At 34.6% G+C, this 19,655-nt stretch overlaps 1 protein-coding gene across 3 annotated transcripts; it reads right to left on the bottom strand.

Moving 5' to 3' along the window:
- Positions 1-330: 330 nt before the first annotated feature.
- On the bottom strand, positions 331-13,743 carry LOC110999270 (excitatory amino acid transporter). Of its 3 annotated transcripts, none has more exons than XM_045629861.1 (10): positions 13,550-13,743; positions 8,326-8,487; positions 7,508-7,841; positions 6,776-6,913; positions 6,082-6,290; positions 5,292-5,463; positions 4,226-4,420; positions 3,272-3,406; positions 2,434-2,539; positions 331-2,038 (listed from the first exon to the last, which is right to left on the bottom strand). In XM_045629861.1, the coding sequence occupies exons 2-10, from the start codon at positions 8,468-8,470 to the stop codon at positions 1,913-1,915; spliced, it is 1,560 nt and encodes a 519-aa protein (XP_045485817.1). In that variant the 5' UTR covers positions 8,471-8,487; positions 13,550-13,743; the 3' UTR covers positions 331-1,912. The 3 variants fall into 3 exon arrangements, with proteins under 3 accessions (XP_045485817.1, XP_022123939.1, XP_022123938.1); XM_022268247.2 differs by lacking the exon at positions 13,550-13,743 and adding an exon at positions 13,413-13,514; XM_022268246.2 differs by lacking the exon at positions 13,550-13,743 and having other exon boundaries at positions 8,326-9,033.
- Positions 13,744-19,655: the final 5,912 nt, after the last annotated feature.

Here is a 19,655-nt window from a genome sequence, read left to right as displayed (position 1 = left end):
ATCTGACACTGGGCAGGACACACTTCAAGAGACTGATGGCCATCCTCCAGTAGTGGTTAGGCACTAAAGGAAGAAGACTGTAGACTGTAGAACCCAGAGTTCGAGGTCTAGATATTCAAACAAAACATAAAATTTAAATCATCAAATCATTTGTTCAGAGGCCCTTTAACAGAGGCTGTACCTTCTCAATTAGAATAGACTTAAATAACTTATAAGTAAGGCTCGATCGTAATATCCAACGATGTCTTAGTGAAGACACATCTATTACACTGATGTCTTTTTAATGAAACTATTGTTTATGATTAAGGCTGGACTGTAAAAGACACCAAATCACGATTAAAGCTCTTTATTCCTAATATAAATTGAACATACATATCACAGTTGGGGCTATACTACAATACCTACATTATCACAAAGTATAAAGTCTATATGATAATACTTCATAATTGATTAGGCCCCGAATTAAATAAGGGGCCGTTCAAGTATTACGTAAGCACTATAGGGCTACTTTGATTGTCTTATTTTTTTTTATTACGTCATTTGTATTAATTTACTTTTTACACACATTACCCACACATTGTCTTTGCTGGAGAACGAAATGCATTTACAAGGATTCCTACAAAAAAACGAATAATTTTATGTACTACTATGTTTACTGTACTATTATTTTTGAGACCATTGCTTTCTTTTTATGACAAGAGGAAGGTTGGGTAATAACGGTATATATGCTTATGTAATACTTGAATGGCTCTTAAAGGGGTTGAGCAGATTAATATCTGGTTACCCTACAATTAATTTCAAATACACAAACGTCGACATGATGAAGGAGCTCTCAAAAACTGCTTTTGTTGACCTTTGTGTATTTCAGCACGAATGCCTATACCTACATGTGAAAATACGTTCAAAATATTAGAAAGCTCCTTGTTACTTGATAGTATCTTTACAGTTTTACATAAAAACTTCATATTTAGAAGACTTATCATTTTAAATAAAGCAATTATTGTTAGACCTGTACTCCCCAACGAAGAGTCCCCAGAGGGGCAATTCGATTGTTAAGGGGGCAATCGAAATCCACTGGATATAAGACCAAATTGGAATCCAATATGAAATATCTATGTAGAAATATCAAGCGTAAGGAATTAATACAGAAAACTCAGTAACTTAACATAGAAAAACTCTTTATTTTAATTATTAGGAATTTGAATTCCAGTCATTCATTAAGTTTTGAATATTTACTATTGTTTCGTTAAAAAATTCTTAGTGATTCCTTCCTAAAACCTATGATGTAAATTTAGGAGTACAATTAGGGGAACAATTTTTTTAAATATAAAAATTTAATGTTACGTATGGGCTAAACAATTAAGGTTGTCTAAGGTAGGCCACAAAAATTCTGGGAAACACAAAAAACCTGTAACATTACGTTTTGGGTCATACAATATCAAATCGTATTTTAAATGCAAAAACCACAAAACAAAGGTGATATTTTGAACGTATTTGCACAAATATAACAAAACGCCTACAATTTTAACGTTGACATACCTACATCTATAATCTAATTATGTTTTAATCCTACTGTAACTGCAATAGCTTTTAAATGTAAAACTAAGTAAAAACTCACAGGGTTCTTATAAACAAGGAATTGGACCACCTAAAAATGCATGTGTTGATTAACCGATTTTCATATTGATGATAAGAAACGAAATTGTATGTCATAGTCATAACAAAGTAACATTGAACGGTTTAAATTTTGTTAGCAATCGCCTCGGCTAAAGTCGTCATTAATTTGATCCTCATTTCAGTGATATAGTCTAGTTTCTCCCGTTCCAAGCTCGATATTACATTGCGATGTTTTAGATACATGATTACATAAACGTGTGTAAAATTACAATGATTACTGATTACATAACAATAACTAACTCTTATTATTACCTAAATGCATGTCTATTACAATATCATCGGACTCTAAAGACTTCTTCGATGAAACTATATCTAAATCTGTTGTTGTGGTCGGCAAAGTACCGTTGGTAGCTACCGGTTCCTGAAACAAGAACATTTTAAAATTTACTTCACTCATGTTATAATATAATTAATACGTGTGTGTAAAATTTGTGATGTTATATTTTCATGTATAATTTTATGCATTTTGTTGTTTTAGAACTTTATACACTCTGTTGTAATACGTTGTAATTTTTTTACGAAGTTGATATTATTTGAGCCTGTTCCCTCAATAAAATAAATAATAATTAAATTTAAGTGTAAAATTTTATAGAACATTATTGTAAGCTAACTAAGTCTCGTTCTTTCTCGTAATTAATAAATCCAATACTTCTTAAAAGTGTCAGCGTTACAACTCACATAATAAAAAATAAAACTTATGTTTTGCCTCAGTAAAGCAAGTAAATAATTAGCAGGATAAATGAGAAAAACCCTCACCATAGATGCAGCGTCACAAGCCATCAACTCATGTTTTGATAGGTGTTCCACAATAGCCGCTGTATAGCAATCTCCCAACATATTGTTTGTAGTCCGTATTCTGTCACTGAAATATATTTACATATATTCATTACCATTTTGATTAAGATAAAAAATGCCTCTTAAAGCTACAAATAGCTGATACATCTTTTGGACATAGATTTCCTTCACCTTACCGAAAACCGATAAAAGTTACTTTAAATCAGTGAGTCAATATTGGATATTCTTGATCTTTATATCATTGAATATATATAGTATATAAAGATCTAAAGATATAAAGATCAATTGGTGAAATAGAGTACCCTAGGTCGTTCGGATTTTTAAACTAGAAAGCACACTTCCAGGTTCGCAATTGTACACATTACCACTAAGCTCATTATTAATATTAATAATTAAACATCAAAACGAGACACACTTTTTTTTAAAACACACCTTATTTAAAAAAAAAACGTCGAAGATATCTAAGGAAAGCATAAAATAGATCTAATGTAGTGTACAGACAGACACGTATGACGATAATTTATGTATAATTTTAAATGAATACATTTCTTAGCATTAGTATAACAAAATCCTATATCCATTAGATGAAAAAACTGTATGAAAAACTACTTAAAGCGCAGCCATACGATGCGGTAACATTGCGGTATAGCACCGCAAGCGGGTGTGTGACATGCGAGACGACGCGGGGAGGGGTAAACTATATTGCCAACTCGAAATAATTGTGATGCGGCACCGCACCGCACCCTTCCCGCATCGTCTTACCTTAGCCTAAAAGCATCGTGAACTAAGTGTAACTTACACCAGCCAGTCGACGGCGAATAAAAGCGAAACATCTTCTGTTGGCGCATCCACAGCGGCCAGCACCACGAGGAGTAGCACCATTGCAGCCGACGGTACTGACGCTGATGATAATGAAGTCGCCGTTGATGTTAAGCTGGAATTAAGCAATGAGGTGTTGAAATTTTATGGTGTATATTAACATAACCGTATTTAGAACATTTATAACTTAATTTTCCTTAGGCCATAAGACTAAATAACTTTCTCCCAAACCGAGTTGGGCTGACAACAATAAATTTCCGTAAAGTTTGAATTTAAATTCAAAATCATTTATTCATATAGGTATTACAATGTACACTTATAAACGCTACAAAATAAATATAAATGAAACGCTTCAAATTTAACATTTACTGCCAGTTATCAAATCAAGTGCGTAGAACGAAATAACTGTACGCCACTGTTTTTAAACGCCAAGTTTTATTTGTCAAATTTTGTTTCTATTTTGATATAGGGATGTATTTCGATTTCTATGGGGGGGTGGTGGTCTACTGCCCCCACGGGGACCAGCCGCTTAACATATACTGCCAGTTCTCAAATCAATGGCGTAGAACGGAACTGGCAATAAACTCTCCGCCACTCTTTATAATCGCCAATTTTTTTTACTTTAAGCAATGTTTGGGATCTGCACATCAGTTGTTAGTGTGTTTAATATTCATAGTACTGATGTCACAAGCTATAATTCCGTGACGGCACTAATAAATGGTACCGGAATACCGAATTTGCGACTTAAAATAAAATGTTCTGAAAAAATGGCATACTTAATATTAAACCCTTAAAATCTATTCATAATTTATATTATTGCGAAGCATTTTCTATTTATTAAAAACTGTATTTACTACCGAGATTTGTAACTTAATTTTTTGCATATGATTGATAAAAATAACAATATACTTATTAAAATAATACTCATACTTACAATATAGTTGCCAGTTGAGCAAATCCCATATGCATATTATTCATCTGGCATATAAACACACTGGCAACTGCTAGAAAGAGAGCTGTTCCGTCCATATTTATGTTACAGCCTATAGGCAGAACAAAACGGGTAATACGGGAGTCGATATGTAGCGGCCCTTCCATCGCACGGAATGTTATTGGTAACGCTGCTGCACTAAAATCAAAAATTTCACTAAATTTTCTTTCAAGAACACATTTAAAGCTTTTGATCCTATTCAGTACTTTATTAATTTTGTAATAATGTTACTGCTAGTGTGAGTATGGACTCTGAATAATCTTAGTAAAACATATAATTTAAAACCAGCTTATTTATGTTTGTTTTTCATATGATAACAAAGTGTAAATAAATTAATTAATATATTTAAACCCGAAACAACGCTAATAATAATCGCTCACACTTCCCCCGGTTTATTATATTATACCATGATTACTGTAAATCATTCGTTATGTAACTTATTAATTTCTTACTATGCCCATCTTACTATTTATTACCTGTATTTTCTTGAATACATTCTGTTGAAGAAGTTTTATTTTATTCTTAAATTTAGTTTTAATCTTTCACTAATAATCATAGTTTGCTTAACAACTATGTGTTAATACACACAACGGTGGGTTTTAATGACATTAATGGCGCTATAGTCTTTTAGGTGTGGGCCTCAGATTATGTAGGTATGTGTTTCATAATCATTTGTTAATCATGATAAGTAGATGATCAGCCGCCTGTGTCCGACACTTTTTCAACGATTTGGGTTTTATTCAAACCAGTTTCCTTACGATGCTTTCCTTCACCTATAGAGCGAATGTTGAATGCGCACATAGAAAGAAAATACATCGCTGCACAGCTGGGACTCGAACCTACGACCTCAGGGATGAGAGTCGCACGCTGATGGCACTAGGTCAAAGCCGTTTATAAAAAATCTTTAAAATAAATAAATTAAAAAAAACACTGTAGCATACAGTTCCCAAAATCTTCATTCTCGACAAAACCAATGTTCTGTAAGTTGATAATAAGGTAATGTACTTACGTGGACGCGGTGGCCGAAGCCGTCAGCATAGCATGAGATAATCCCCAATAGAACTTGTATGGGTTTCTTCTTAGGAAAAGAAAGTAGAGTAATTGCATCACGATGAGCTGATAAAAGAATACGCCAATTGTAACTGTGGTTATGAACCAGGCCAGTTGCGACATCACTTGCGCTGTAAATCAAAGTAAATTGTGTCAATATTATTTGTACTCGTAGGATCAGAAGACGGTGAACTTAGTTCATATTGCAGTTACTACAGTGAATATTGTATATAGAATGTAATGTCTGTTTTGAGTCAAATAAAGTAAATTTTTATTTATTTAATATTATAGTCGGATTAAAAGCAAGGTTATCCTTGGTTTTAATAAATCTAGCTTATCGATTAGTGCTGGTACCATTTCCGTTACAGTATACAACTCGTTATATCTATGCTAATATTTGAAAGAAAAAATATCTGTATTTTAATTGTACATATTTTTTAAATCCGTCCGGGACTGGCCGCTAGTAAAAACTATAATTAAGATTATATGTATATAGCATGTATAGTCTCATTAAAAATGGTTTTTAAAGACGTGCCTTCTGTGTTATCCTAAAATTCTATGTCCATGGGCGAGAATTAACATAAGGTGAACCTGTTATAAGATTGGCCTTTAAAATAAATTTTAAATTCACATACACCAATTTCTGAAAAAAAAAACTACACTTAAAATATAAATACAATATCACAAGTGAAAATTATTAACTAATACACGTCTTGTAACACCTCCAATGAATGAGCAATCGAACTTACCAACATTATCGACACCAAGAATCTTTCCAGCGATAACGCTGCTCACACCCACAGGTGTGAACCACATCACACCTGTCACCATTTTCATGATCACCTCGAAGATCGCCTGGAAGAAGTCTACAACGACTTGCCCTTTTGCTCCGAGGGTTCCTAATAAACTGCCAAATACTAAGCAGAAAAATACTAAACCTAATGTATTTGTTCCCGACCTGAAAATAAACAATTTTATTAATCTTTCTCTAATATTGAATATTGATTGATAGAAATGGACAGGGCACATTATGAGAGAAGATAAAGATAAATGGACGAAGAAAGTGTCGGAATGACTTCCTCGCAATGACAAAAGAAAACGAGGAAGACAAATGAAAAGATGGGAAGATGATTTGCGAAAACTAGCTGGCCCTCATTGGATCGTAAAACCCGAAACAGAGAAGAGTGGTAGTCCTTAGAGGAGGCCTATACTTTAGTAACTTTTTTAGTATTTCACACTTTTATTTACCTTATATGTAAATACAACAATAAAGGCTTTCATTTATTATTATAATATTGAATAAACCTTAGTATAACTCATTATTATCATACACGAAACACAAATATATTTACTCTACGAAGCCCCTTGCGAATGAAATTATTATCAATATGCATTGACAGTAGTCTAAAGCATTTAGCTGTATATAAGGATATCACTACTTACCTATATTGAACTACTCTAACCAAGGCTGGTTGTGTGCCATTCTCTGTACCATTACTTGATAACATTGTCTGGGGCTGGACGTAAACGGTATGGGCTTGCTGAAATGCAGCCTGAACTATGTTATCCGGGAAGATGTTTCTGAAAACATCACATTATTTACTTTTTAAAGCCTTTTTCATCCACTCACACTCACACCGTACGGTCATGTTGGTATTGAAGTTATACTTCTTTAGGCGCGTTATGAAAAATTTATGAGAGTGAAATTTTACGATGCAAGCGCACCGTGACTCAATAATAATAGAATGAAGTTAGGTCTAGGTGGCATGAAAATCGATAACTATGTTCAAGTTCTCTATATTCTTTTAATTTTATATTTAGAACGCGTATTTTGTAACAGTATGAATAAAGAAATATTATTTTGGTGTTTTATATACCAATTTCATATACGACGGTGATAGTATTTACTAATAAAATCTTTTTATATTATAATTAATTTTATTATTTATCCTTAATCACTAATGCATTTTAGTTATTTTTTTCGATACGCCAAAGAAGTATAACTTCTAACGCGTGTACATAAGTACACACACTCTTTTTATCCTGAATCTGGCGGTCTTTAACTTCTAACTTCTAACAACTAACCGTACGGGTCAACCATACATTCGCATGTTGCTTTGATTAAACACTACTAGAGCAGGATATGAAAATATTTAAGGTAAAAGTTCCACTCACCGACCGATATCCAGAAGACTGTCTAATATACTATGCTCGCTCTTCTGAACTGGTGTCCCAGAAATATCTTTCAAATAAGATTCACCTGGGTGTATCAACACCGCCAAAACCACTCCCAGAAAAGCATTGAACATTGATGTTAATACAAAGTAGGATAAGGTTCTTAAAGCGATTTTACCACTCATCTTCGCATTCAGGCTTGCCGAACCAGCAATGAGACTGGCTATCACTAGAGGTAGAATCATCAGTTTTAAGAGCCTCATGAACAATTCTCCAGGATATGAAATTATCATGAGAGCATCGGCACCCAGGTGATATGGTCGAAGACCAAAACCTGCGACAAACATATTGTAAATTTCAACTTGAAGAAATTTAAAATTATTTTTATCGCTGTTTGATAACCCTAACCATGTATCAATTGCTTCGTGTAACAAATTTATATGCCCTTAATTATAAAAAAATGTACATATCATCTCAACTGCTCTTGCCTTGACCGCTCTGAACAATTAGTTTTAACAATCAATTTTTATTGGTTTTCTTTTAGTTGATAGATATTTTATTAACGATTCTTATGGGCAATTTTGGATACAAACTAAAAGTTGATACAAAAATTAAAAGTAACTAGACTAGTGAATGTGGACAATATAATTTTGACTACTGTTATTATATGTTTTTTAGGGCATTAACGAAGTTTAGGATTTGTCATTGTATCGATAAGAGAACTGTTGTTTTATTAAGAAATCATGAATACATTATCAAATATTTTATACTTAACACTCCTGTGTGCTTACGATCTACAAATTTAATTAACAACTTACCGATTGCAATACCGCTCAATACACCAGCCAAGGTCACAACCAGAAGTGTATTATCTATAAACCACTTCCTCACCCCGGTATATTCCACTGCAGCAGCAGCAGACCTGGGGTCTGTGGTCTTCGGCCCCCGGTCCCCTGGGCCCATCTTCGCGAATAAATATTCTGAAACGCGATCACCTTTCTCCATTACAGGTGAAGATAATTTAGAGTCCAGAGGACTGGACTAGCCTTTAATAAAGCCGCCTTTTCTGAGTTTAATTTTAGAAAATCGTCGAGTTACTCCGGAAATTTTCACCGTATTTTTCCGGTCGTGTCTGTTCGACGTAAGCCAATAAATGCGAGAGTTTTGGTGTTTTTGTGTCACAGAAGCCGTACTTGCGCGCGCATGCCGAGTTAACAGCATTCACAGTTTTTTTGTAAGTATCATTGAGCAATGCATATTAAATTATATTGCGTACGGTTTCCCTCTTGGCGTACTATGAGATGTAAGTGATTTAAGTACATTGGAAGGGGCACTTGAAAGAATTGATTGCGACATGCGCAGTCTTACTACGCATCAACGTGACCTACAACGAATAATCCGGCTCCCGTTGCATGCCTTTGGAATGCACCTACATGTAGATGTATCTCTATTCATTTTTGCTTTCCTAGAAACAGTACTCACATATAACTCCGACATGTATATGTTGTAGATAACGTTATCGAGTATCATTATATAAAATGTGTAACAGTTTAAATTTAAAAACCAGTCTTCATTCCCCTAAAAACGCTTGCAAATACTGGTTTGTGTTTATAAAAAAAAATCTATATGATTTAAAAAATTAATATCGTCTGTATGAAATAATTTTTTATTTAATTAATTAGTTTGACTAATATTAAGAAAACCATATAATCATAATTTTATACATACATTAGCAATGCTTACTGTTATTTTAATAAATGGGTGATAAAAAACGATTACCAAGTTCTATTAGTTACTTTATTAGAGAAGAAAATACAACTAGTTTGCGTATGGCATAAGTAAACAATAAATTAGTGGCGTTTCAACCTTTTGATGTCTATGCCTCAAGTTAGTTTTTCTGTTACGGGATCATTTGTCTAATAGGCAAATAGGTGATCAGTTTCCTGCGCCTGACACTGCCTGGGGACCTTCTTTATGAGGAAAGCCGATTGGTAGCTGTATCGGTCTAAGATAGTTGCGCATTCAGATGCATAAGGTTATTCTTTACAGTATATAGATGAGTTGAACAATGATGATGAAGATAATAAACATGTAAAAAGACACACGCCGTCGACAAAACTTATGTATTATGAATTTAAAGTTTTGTGTACAATACGACTCGACAACTTATACGAATGCAATAATTGGAGTTTATCCCAGAATAATGTTGTAATAACTCGCTAATACCGTCCGGTCCGTATATCACTCGCAGATCCACTGCCAATATTGTAAAAATAACTCTGTATAATTAGATGACCATTGTTACGTTGTAACGTTAGAATTTAAGCCCAGAGCAATTTAAATACCATTCAACATTAATCCTTCGAGCCGTTTCAGCAGAACTGGTGCCACGGTGAAACTGGTACTTATCGAGTGAAATTAATCGTGTGGAAGTTAGCCATCATAGAAGTCTATCAGGAAATCTCAGTCCACATTTTAATATACGAAAAGTTTAAAAGCCTGAGAAAGTAGAATTTTTTCAATATAGATTTTGTACCTATGACTTTGTAGTTTTGTGAATTGCATAAGTATTGACAGTTTTATTATTTCGCGTTGAATGGTATCTAATATTCTCGGATTTTAAATTTTCTCAACCAAATAATTGTGGTATAATTATCAAATATCAACTAATCGATATTTTTCAAATCTAGTCTAAGTCGTCACAAAACTGACCGAACAGATAAAGGAAGTCTAGTACTATGAAATACGTATGATGTGAATTACAAATACATATCTAATAATATAATTTCGCCTATAAATGAATCGTTTCATAATCATCTGCCCGTATATGATAAATTGTTTCAAGAACGCTCCCAGAAAAGCTGGCGTCAGTGCCGGATCAGCGTATGTTAAAAAAACGAAAATTCACGTGAATAATAAGAAAACACGGATTACCTATAATCAAATTCCACTTACAGCTTAAGTAACTGAATAAATTTAAATGTTTTTTAAAAGTCATATTTTAACGACTTCAAATATCAGTCAACGTTATTGACCTATATTATACAATCACAATAATCATTGAACCGAATAATAATCATGAAATTTAGATCGTTCCCTACGTTTTAAAATACAATCAATCAAAATTGTGGACAAAATACACACAAACATGTACGCTAAGTAATAAGTTATTAAATCACTATTATGACTATTTTATAACTACCCATTTAGCCGTTATAACCTGAACAACATTCACCTTATCAGTAGAAGGTCACATTATGTTAATATATTTTAGCACAGGTATAAATTCGTTAAATAAATTTATTGCTTAAACGATACTAAAAAACTTGTGAAAGATGTTATATTCAAAGTCATAGTCAATAATCATTTATTCATAAAGATAATAATGTACACTTATGAACGTCAAATAAAAGAAATATTCAAGTACGACCAGTCACCACAAGTAGCACCCGTTCACGAGTATATCGCATAGCCAGCCATCGGCCCCCTCGCCATATTTTAGGGAGAGCGACAACCCGACGCATAGACAAGCAATGACATTTAAGTGAGCATGACGATCCTGGAAATGTGGGCTTGGCTACACAAGAAAATAGTAATAATACTAATTATACTGAAATAGTTTGATACCACATGAATCACGGTTTGTTCCGACTTTACATTTAAAAAAGTTGTAAATGTCGACGATCGCCCCATAGTCTGAAAATGCAGCCGAGAGATTCTGTCGCGTTACCTATTTATACAGAAGCAATTCATATCCAAACACTATGATCGTTTAAATATTCATTTATAAATAGGCACAAGTTTTACTTTAACGTACGATTTAAATTAATTTATTGACAACACTTGTCTCTCACGAGGGATTTTCATGAAAAAAAACGTATTCAATTAACTTGGAAAGAATTACTCGTTTTATGCAGACTTGTGGTAGATGCGATGATCTTGTCATTATTATGAGTACTATAATTATGGAAGCTACAATTCTTTTCAAAGATATCTATATTTTTCCGCACATACATATTCTCATAAACGTGTTGACATTTACGTCGAAATAAATACTAATATAAACTGTTTAATTCAAATTCTCCCCACAAAGACATCACGTTACACGATTATAATATTTCGTACTTATAGAAAATAAGTATGTGCAGTCAAACCTGGATAAGCGAGAGTTCAAGGGAGCACAATCTCAATATCGCTTATAGAGCTTTCTCACTAACCCGAGTTTCTCGGTAATGCATAGATAGTGTTTCTCTCTTGTAGAGGTCCGCGGCAATAACAAGTCACGGCAAGTACGAATATAGTAAATATGTTATATGATAAAATTATGTGCTTATTGTGCACAACATAATTATGAACATATATATTTTATTTTATTTAGAACTTATATATACATTAAAAAATCCTGAATTAATGAAAGTGTTAAATTTGTAAGTCGTTTTGACATTTGTTACTGTATGTGTGTATCTTTTATGTGTGTATGTATTTTAATTGTAGCTAATTTTGTCGCTTCTAGAGGTAAGTAGCAGTCTCACTTACGGAGGTCCATGGGGGAAAAACGTCTCTCTCTTACAGAGGTTTCTGTTTCTCGCTAATAGAGGTTTTGGGAGCTTAAAATGACGGGTGCCGGCTATAACTCTCACTTATAGAGTTTTCTCACTTACCCAGGTTTGACTGTTTATGAGATATCGTACTGGTACCCCCGAGACGGTACACGACGATGAAAGACACCTTACAGACGATGTTGAAAGACCGTTTCTTTGCAATCATTCAAGCAATCTCAAGCCCTGAGGAGTGTATGGGACACTACGAGGTGTCCCATATACTCCTTTTCGTGCTTAGTTCATTACACCATGTTCCATATGACAAGGATAATAAAATAAATTAAAAACAAATATTTGTCCCCTATCGGCAGGTGGCATGGTGAAATAGGAGCATGCACTTACTCGTGGGAACAACACGCAAATACGTAGTAATAAGATACAGGTATAACTAAATACCGCATGACCTTGAATTTAAGCATTTTTTTTTATTTAAGAACACGTTTACACGACGCAAACAAATAACTTATTCGTTTTATTTTCAAAGACATAATATGTTTTCTTTTAAAATATCGTATTATTTATTGATCACTCCTAATCGGTAACAGATTGTAACAATCAGTTCAAGTCAACATTTTAATGAGACAATATTAGTTCCAGATAGATTTTAAATGATATTGTGTTTAGAAACCTATACATGCGATTGGTACAAATGAGTAGTGATGCGTGACAGAAAGTACTTTAATGAACCGTAATTAAACGATATACACATGAATGGAATGTGTTATGTTTTAAGCGAAAGAATTCGTAACAAAATATACGAATTGATAAACCATATTATGTTTGAAACCGGCTTTATTTAAACCCCTCCTACATAATACATAACATCTTTGAAGATTGACAAGGCGTGAATAATGCAATTTAAATATTAGATACGTAACGATACAATACGAAATATTCTTTTGTAACCTAATAATAGTTCTATTGCGCAAACTGGCTTTTTACTTGTAGTTTTATTTAGATTTTTTTTATTAAATTGCTAATAAACCTAACTTATGTTATTTAGATAAGCTATCGACGTATTTTTTAATCAACAGTAGGCAAGATATGTGTTTATAGAAAAATTTAATAAAGACAAATAAAAACAAAGTTGTTTTCCAATCAAAAGCTAAAAAAAACTTGCTTTCCAAAAAAAGCTGATAAAAAACTCTAGGAAATATTTTTTACTCCGTTTATAAAAAGAAAAAATCAAATATTAATTGAATTTAATAAGTTATTTAGCCTTCTTTTAATTTATACGAATTTTTATAATTTATATAATAATATATAATTTATATATAATTTTATAACTTTAAATTCATACTTACCCAATCAGTAACATATAAAATAAACCAACACAATTTTTTCCACGTTTACACTAAGAACACTATCGTGGTCCATTTCCCATACACTAGAACAAATAAATTTAATGCTATGATTTTATAACTTTAAATTTAAAACTTACCCAATCAGTAACATATAAAATAAACCAACACAATTTTTTCCACGTTTACGCTAAGAACACTATCTTGGTCCATTTCCCATAACACTAGAACAGATAAATTGAAAGCTATGATTTTTCACATATAAACACTAACTAATTTGCGATGCAGATTTATTGGCTGTCTGCACGTGACTGCACTATACTTGCTCTTGAAGAACGCAAGCAAGGCTATTTTCATCACTGTTAATACAACTTATTGAACTTTCATACGACGATTCATGACGCAATGAGTTTTTTATTTTTAGACTAAGTTAAAGATAAGCAATAAGTACTGAAAATATACTTTACATACGTGTTACGTGTATATTTAAACAAATAACGGAAAACAGATTCAAAATACGGAGAAATTATGTAGTATCAAACATATACAAAGGGCTCCCAACGGGGTTAGGCTTTAAGCTTTCAATAAATTAAACAGTCATGGATTGACATACCTTGACATATATAAATAATGTTATTAACAATTTTATAAATGTCAACAAGGAAATTTTAAAAAGTTTAGCGCCTGATAAATTTTAAGAGCAATGTACTCGTCGATTATATTTATAAGCGTCGATTTATATTTATAAAACCGAATGAGAAAATTGTGCAGCGCGTACAAATCAATTTTGATACTCACATCATCAACATCGACATCGTTTTAACATCAAAATATGTTAAAACGATGTCAATCATACAATTATGGAATATGTAAGAAATAAGATATACATGTATGACAATGGCACGAACCACCATGGAACTTAAAAACAATTAAACTATATTCTATGGCTTATGATCGATTCTTTTACTTCAAATATTTTGCGTAGCATTTTTTACAGCGACATCTATCGGTTGTGTTATTCAATATCAAATTACAGCGCACTGAAATAGTAACTCTTCGACCCGGCGAGTTATCGCCCTATCTCATTACTCGCCACGCAATCCAAGCTGTTCGAGGCCATGTTGCTGCCGACAATCAGGCGACACTTTACTCCGAGGCCCGAACAGTTTGGATTCCGAAGTGAACATTCCACCACCCTCCAGCTGTCGAGAGTACTGCACGACATCACCGCCGCTCTTAACAAGAAAGAGGCGGCGGCTGCAGTATTTCTCGACATGGAGAAAGCCTTTGACCGGGTCTGGCACGCGGGACTTGTGCACAGGCTCCTCGCTTCCGACATCCCGCGGCGCGTGGTGGCTATCATCCGCTCCTTCCTTCTCGACCGGCGGTTCCACGTCTCCGTCGAGGGGGTGAAGTCGAGCTGCCGGCCGATCACCGCGGGGGTCCCGCAGGGCAGCTGCTTGTCACCGAGCCTGTACTCTATTTATACCGATGATGTTCCAGTCGCTGCGGGGTGTGCGGTGTCATTGTTTGCGGACGACACCGCCTACATCGCAACGGCATTCAACGCGCGCTACGCAGGCGTCAAGCTGCAGAGGTCGCTGGATGCCCTTCCCGCCTGGTTGGCTGAGCGGCGCCTGACCGCAAATGCCGCCAAGACCCAGGCCATAGTCTTTGGCCGGCGACACCTCCCGCCACCGCTCCAGCTACAAGGGGTCGAGATCCAGTGGCGCCCCAAAGCAACCTACCTAGGCGTCACATTGGACCGAGGCCTCACAATGCGCCACCACATCGCTGCAGCCACGGGCCGCGCAAAGGCGGTTGCCGTGAAACTACGCCCTGTGCTCCAGTCGTCGCTGCCTATAAAGCGCAAACTGGCGCTCTACAAGCAATACCTCAGACCGCACCTTACGTACGCGGCGCCCGCGTGGTATGCGCTTGCGGCCGAGACGCACCGACGTCGGTTGCGGGCCGTGCAGAGTACCACACTGCGGCGTATAGTCGACGCGCCGCGCTACGTAAGGAATACCACCATTCAACGTGACCTCAAACAGGAGAGCCTGGATGACTTTATCAGCGCGCTGGCGAGACGCATGTTCGAGCGTGCGGACGCCTCCGGCTTCCAGCACCTCCAGAATCTCGCCCCGCTCCACACCAGGCCTCCCGACCACCGCCGATCCTTCCCGCGCGAGCTAGTGCGCGAGGAGGACTCCGATTCCTAAAGAAGTACCTACGCATTCTCCACCCCCGCTGACACACAACAACATTGCAGCCAAGACGCTACATAGCAACTAAAAGACCCAGGGCCGCTCCAGGCCCGCCACAACGACCACCCCGCCCTTGAGCGGGGCGCGAAACTGATACCCCCCGCAAGCCCACGGGCGTAACGGGGCTCCCGGCGCCACCCACGGGTGCAGCGCGGAAGACAGCAATTGTTATGAAATAGTAACTAAAATTTATTTCGTTTCAACGTCTAAAGATGGCGGTTTTATAAAATATAATAATATTGTTTTATGATTTACTGTTCTTGATATTTTTATATCTTTAAGATTTCTCTCTCTTTCTCTTTTCTATCCCTCTTATCTCTCATTTTTTTAAATATGCCAGTGAATTAGTATTAGTGTTGTAGTACTTATAAGTTTGCTTAAACACAAGTAAGCTATCATTTTCTTGTGGATATTTTTAATTCCAAAAAATCTATCCATTTAAATAAACAACAATTCGCGGATAAAAATGACGAGGAAATTTTTATTAGGTGACTTGGAGATAATAACTAATTAATTAATAATTAATTATTGTTGAAGGGCTGAAGACTTAGTTGCATAAATTTTACTACACGCGAAGCCTCCAGTTGTTGAGCTTTAAATTAATCAATAAAAATCATAATCCTATTGTTTTTCACATTGGCGTGATCTATCCCAGTAAAGTATTTGAGAAAACGCATAATTTATTGAAGTGAAACTTCTTTACGCACGCTTGACTTGGGAGTTGGGGAGTAAGCTGGCGAACGAGTGGCGTAAGCGTTACGAAAAGTGTGATCGGGCAAGGCGAACGAAAGTTGAGTGGGGGGTTAAAGTAAGCTAGTAAATGATATATATATTTCAGTCTACTGGCTGAATTAATTTGCGAGTTTACTAGCGTTACGCGAACTTCTGGTGATTCTTTGGTTATTTTTCGTAATTCTATTTCCTTTTGAACAATTTTAAGAATTTATATTTTGTTCAATAAATTCAATATTCTATGTTTAATTTTAATTCGAAAATATATGTATCTTTTTATCATACGAGCAATTATAGAGCGATATACAATTACTTAGCTTAAAAGAATGGAATAAGACAATGCATTTAAAACATATGTAGACAAAAATAAAAATTATATTAATCAGAATAATTTCAGTTAGATCATTATCATATTTTAAGACGCTAAAGAAACGAATATAGACAAATAAAAATAATATTACTTTCAATTTTATTCATTCCTTACGTTGTTTAACTGCCATGTTTTTTAATAAAACTCCAACGTAATGGAGTTAATTCTCCACCTAAAGTTTGTAGCAGGATTCACAAAGCAGGTTAAAAAGTGAATGCAAAACCCAGATTTATACTGCGATAAACCTACCCTTAGATTTATTTGGATTCTCACAAAGATTTATTTGGATTCTTCCAATTCTTTTTAAATCTTTAAAAATCGCTTCAATTGTCTCCAAAAGCAGAAAGGGATCGAGATGAAATTGAAAAATTTCTTACGAAATACAAAGCAATTCTATGCAATTTTCAATTCAAAATCATTTATTCATATAGTTAACACAATGCACACTTATGAACGTGAAAAAATATGAAATGCAATTTTATTGTAATTATACATTTACTGCCAGTTCTCAAATCAAGTTCGTCAAATGGAGGAGAAGAACTGGCAATAAATACTCCGCCACTCTTTTTAATCGCCAAGTTTTTTGTTTTGCACAACGTTTGTAAGGAGCTACAACCATTACCATGTTCTATGGAGCTTAAGTAATTAAAAATAATAAAATAAATTTAAAAATGTGTCTGTCAGCTGGGACGCACTACTGGAGTTTACTCCTTAAGTACAATTGTCTTAACATACGCAGAAAGAGTTTATTAAACTGAAATAAGATTAATAACATATGTAAGGGTAAATTAACAAATTAATGAAAACATAAATATATATTTATTCATTTTACATACATTTACTAATCGGCGAAATATTTTACATTAAACTTTCCGGTAATTTCATCTACAGCCCTTTCTGACATAGTTATTTCAAAATACTTTCAGTTCACTTTAGCGAAATATAATGATAAAAATTTGTAAACCGTTTAAGCTGACAGGCGCAGGTGAAGTTCGTTCGTATAGAGTCGCGCTTAGCTTCGCGACTAAAAGCCGCCATTTTGATGTGCACAAAGCGTGCCGTCGCGTCGCCCGTCGTACATGCCTTTTTCTCTCGGGAGCTCGCCGCGAACGAACGGGTGCATCTCTTCACATCCACGTGTATCGTATGTTTATTTCTTTTTGTGTATAAGAATAAATATTAAATACCAGATATTTAAAGTGTTACAAATTAATAAATGATTCTTTTTTTAAATCTTCGGTCATTCATCAGTAAATTTTACACCTCACATTTTTCTTATACCGGGCGCCTTATCTAAGAAAATAAATTCTTATGGAGTAAAGTCCAAAAATATTTGTTCGCTATTAGCAGGAGGCATGGTGAAATAGGAGCACGCACACACATTCTCGTGGGAACAATACGCAAATACATAGTCGAAATAACTAACATCACCGCATAGACGAATTCAAGTACGACCAGTCACCACAAGTATTTACACCACCACCACCATTATTATTGGAAAAGTTTATATTTCTAAACTTCTTCATAATCGTTATTGAAATTCACTTTACAATACAGTCACTACCTGTGTATAATTATAATGACATTTAAATGTCCACGGAATAGCAAGATATTTAATTATGTATGTTATTGGGCTTGCAGCTCCTAAACGGGCTATAATTACAGCAAAATATGGCCCGTTTAGGAGCCCCATAAGAAAATATTATGCAACAGTTTTACTAAAGTTATAATTATAGTAAAAACAATTTCCCTCTTTGTCAAATTACTTGATTTAAGCGTGATATAAAACAGACATATATTTGTCGGTCTCTCCAAGATTGATAAGATACTATTATTGGAATTTCGACAATCTCACTCGCTATTTACTTAAACTGACTCCGACTCGGAAATTACACGTCTTGATTGCTTCCACATAAATCACTCCTAAGCAAGTGGAAATAGCTTCAAATACTTGACTTTGTTTGTTTACTTTTAACGTATTTATCCTTAAATATGTTCAAAGGTTTAATATGTATGAGCGAATAAAAAAGAGACCATTTCCTTGGTACTATAAGTAAAAAGGAATAAGAATTGCTTTTAATATGCCATATTGTAATCATTTCAATATTTTAAAAATGCACACTAACGAAACATACTGACACTTACATAGCATACACAACATACAAAGATCAATACACGCATATGTGCCAATAACAAGTGTGCACAACGTTTGAAGGAAAAAATTAAAATGATATATAGGAGAAATTAAACAGTACAACAAAAATAAATGACAATTACCCAGATTCAGAATAACAATTTTAAATTAAATTGTATTTTGACGGAACATGACAGAACAGTGGCTGCAGCATCTTAGGCTTGAGGACTTGGAGACTGTCATAAAATGCTGATCCATTTCCTCAAAGCGTCATTTACTGCAGATAGAAAAGCATTATTACGATAGACCTCACTGCCGGAACGTGAGACAAGTTGAGTTTGATAACATCAAAGAAATTACTATTTCATAGTTATTTAATTACATATAAAATAAAATAACCTATGTAAATCTATGACACGTTATCGTTATAACATTTATGTGTGAACTAAACGGGTTTAGGTTACTAATTATTTAACTTTCCTTCAACGTGCAGTTAGGTAGTTAAGTTCTATTGTGTTATTGTCTGCTACTACAACGAGTACCTTGTTAAATGTTAATTTTGTATTCCAAAACACTATTTTCAAAAAGATAATTCGAAAATATAGATTTCTGTCTCATCTTTTCTATTTCATCTATTTCATTTGCACATACATACTCGTGACATGTGACATGGTGTAATGGTACAGCTCCTTACCAACACTATGTAAAACAAAATACCTGGCGATTACAAACTGTGGCATTGT

This window comes from Pieris rapae, chromosome 10 (genome assembly GCF_905147795.1).
Source record: "Pieris rapae chromosome 10, ilPieRapa1.1, whole genome shotgun sequence".
Lineage (NCBI taxonomy): Eukaryota > Metazoa > Arthropoda > Insecta > Lepidoptera > Pieridae > Pieris > Pieris rapae.
Note: the sequence above shows the minus strand (reverse complement) of the source record. Positions and strands in the feature narration are given on the sequence as shown.

What these genes read in the sequence shown, in the direction of transcription:
- LOC110999270 (XM_022268246.2), bottom strand. Translation starts at nt 8,512, where the DNA reads ATGGAGAAAGGTGATCGCGTTTCAGAATATTTATTCGCGAAGATGGGC. An exon ending in ATTGAGCGGTATTGCAATCG is followed by an intron (nt 7,842 to 8,325) that starts GTAAGTTGTTAA and finishes TGTTTGTCGCAG; the next exon opens with GTTTTGGTCTTCGACCATAT. An exon ending in GTTAGAGTAGTTCAATATAG is followed by an intron (nt 6,291 to 6,775) that starts GTAAGTAGTGAT and finishes GTTTATTTTCAG; the next exon opens with GTCGGGAACAAATACATTAG.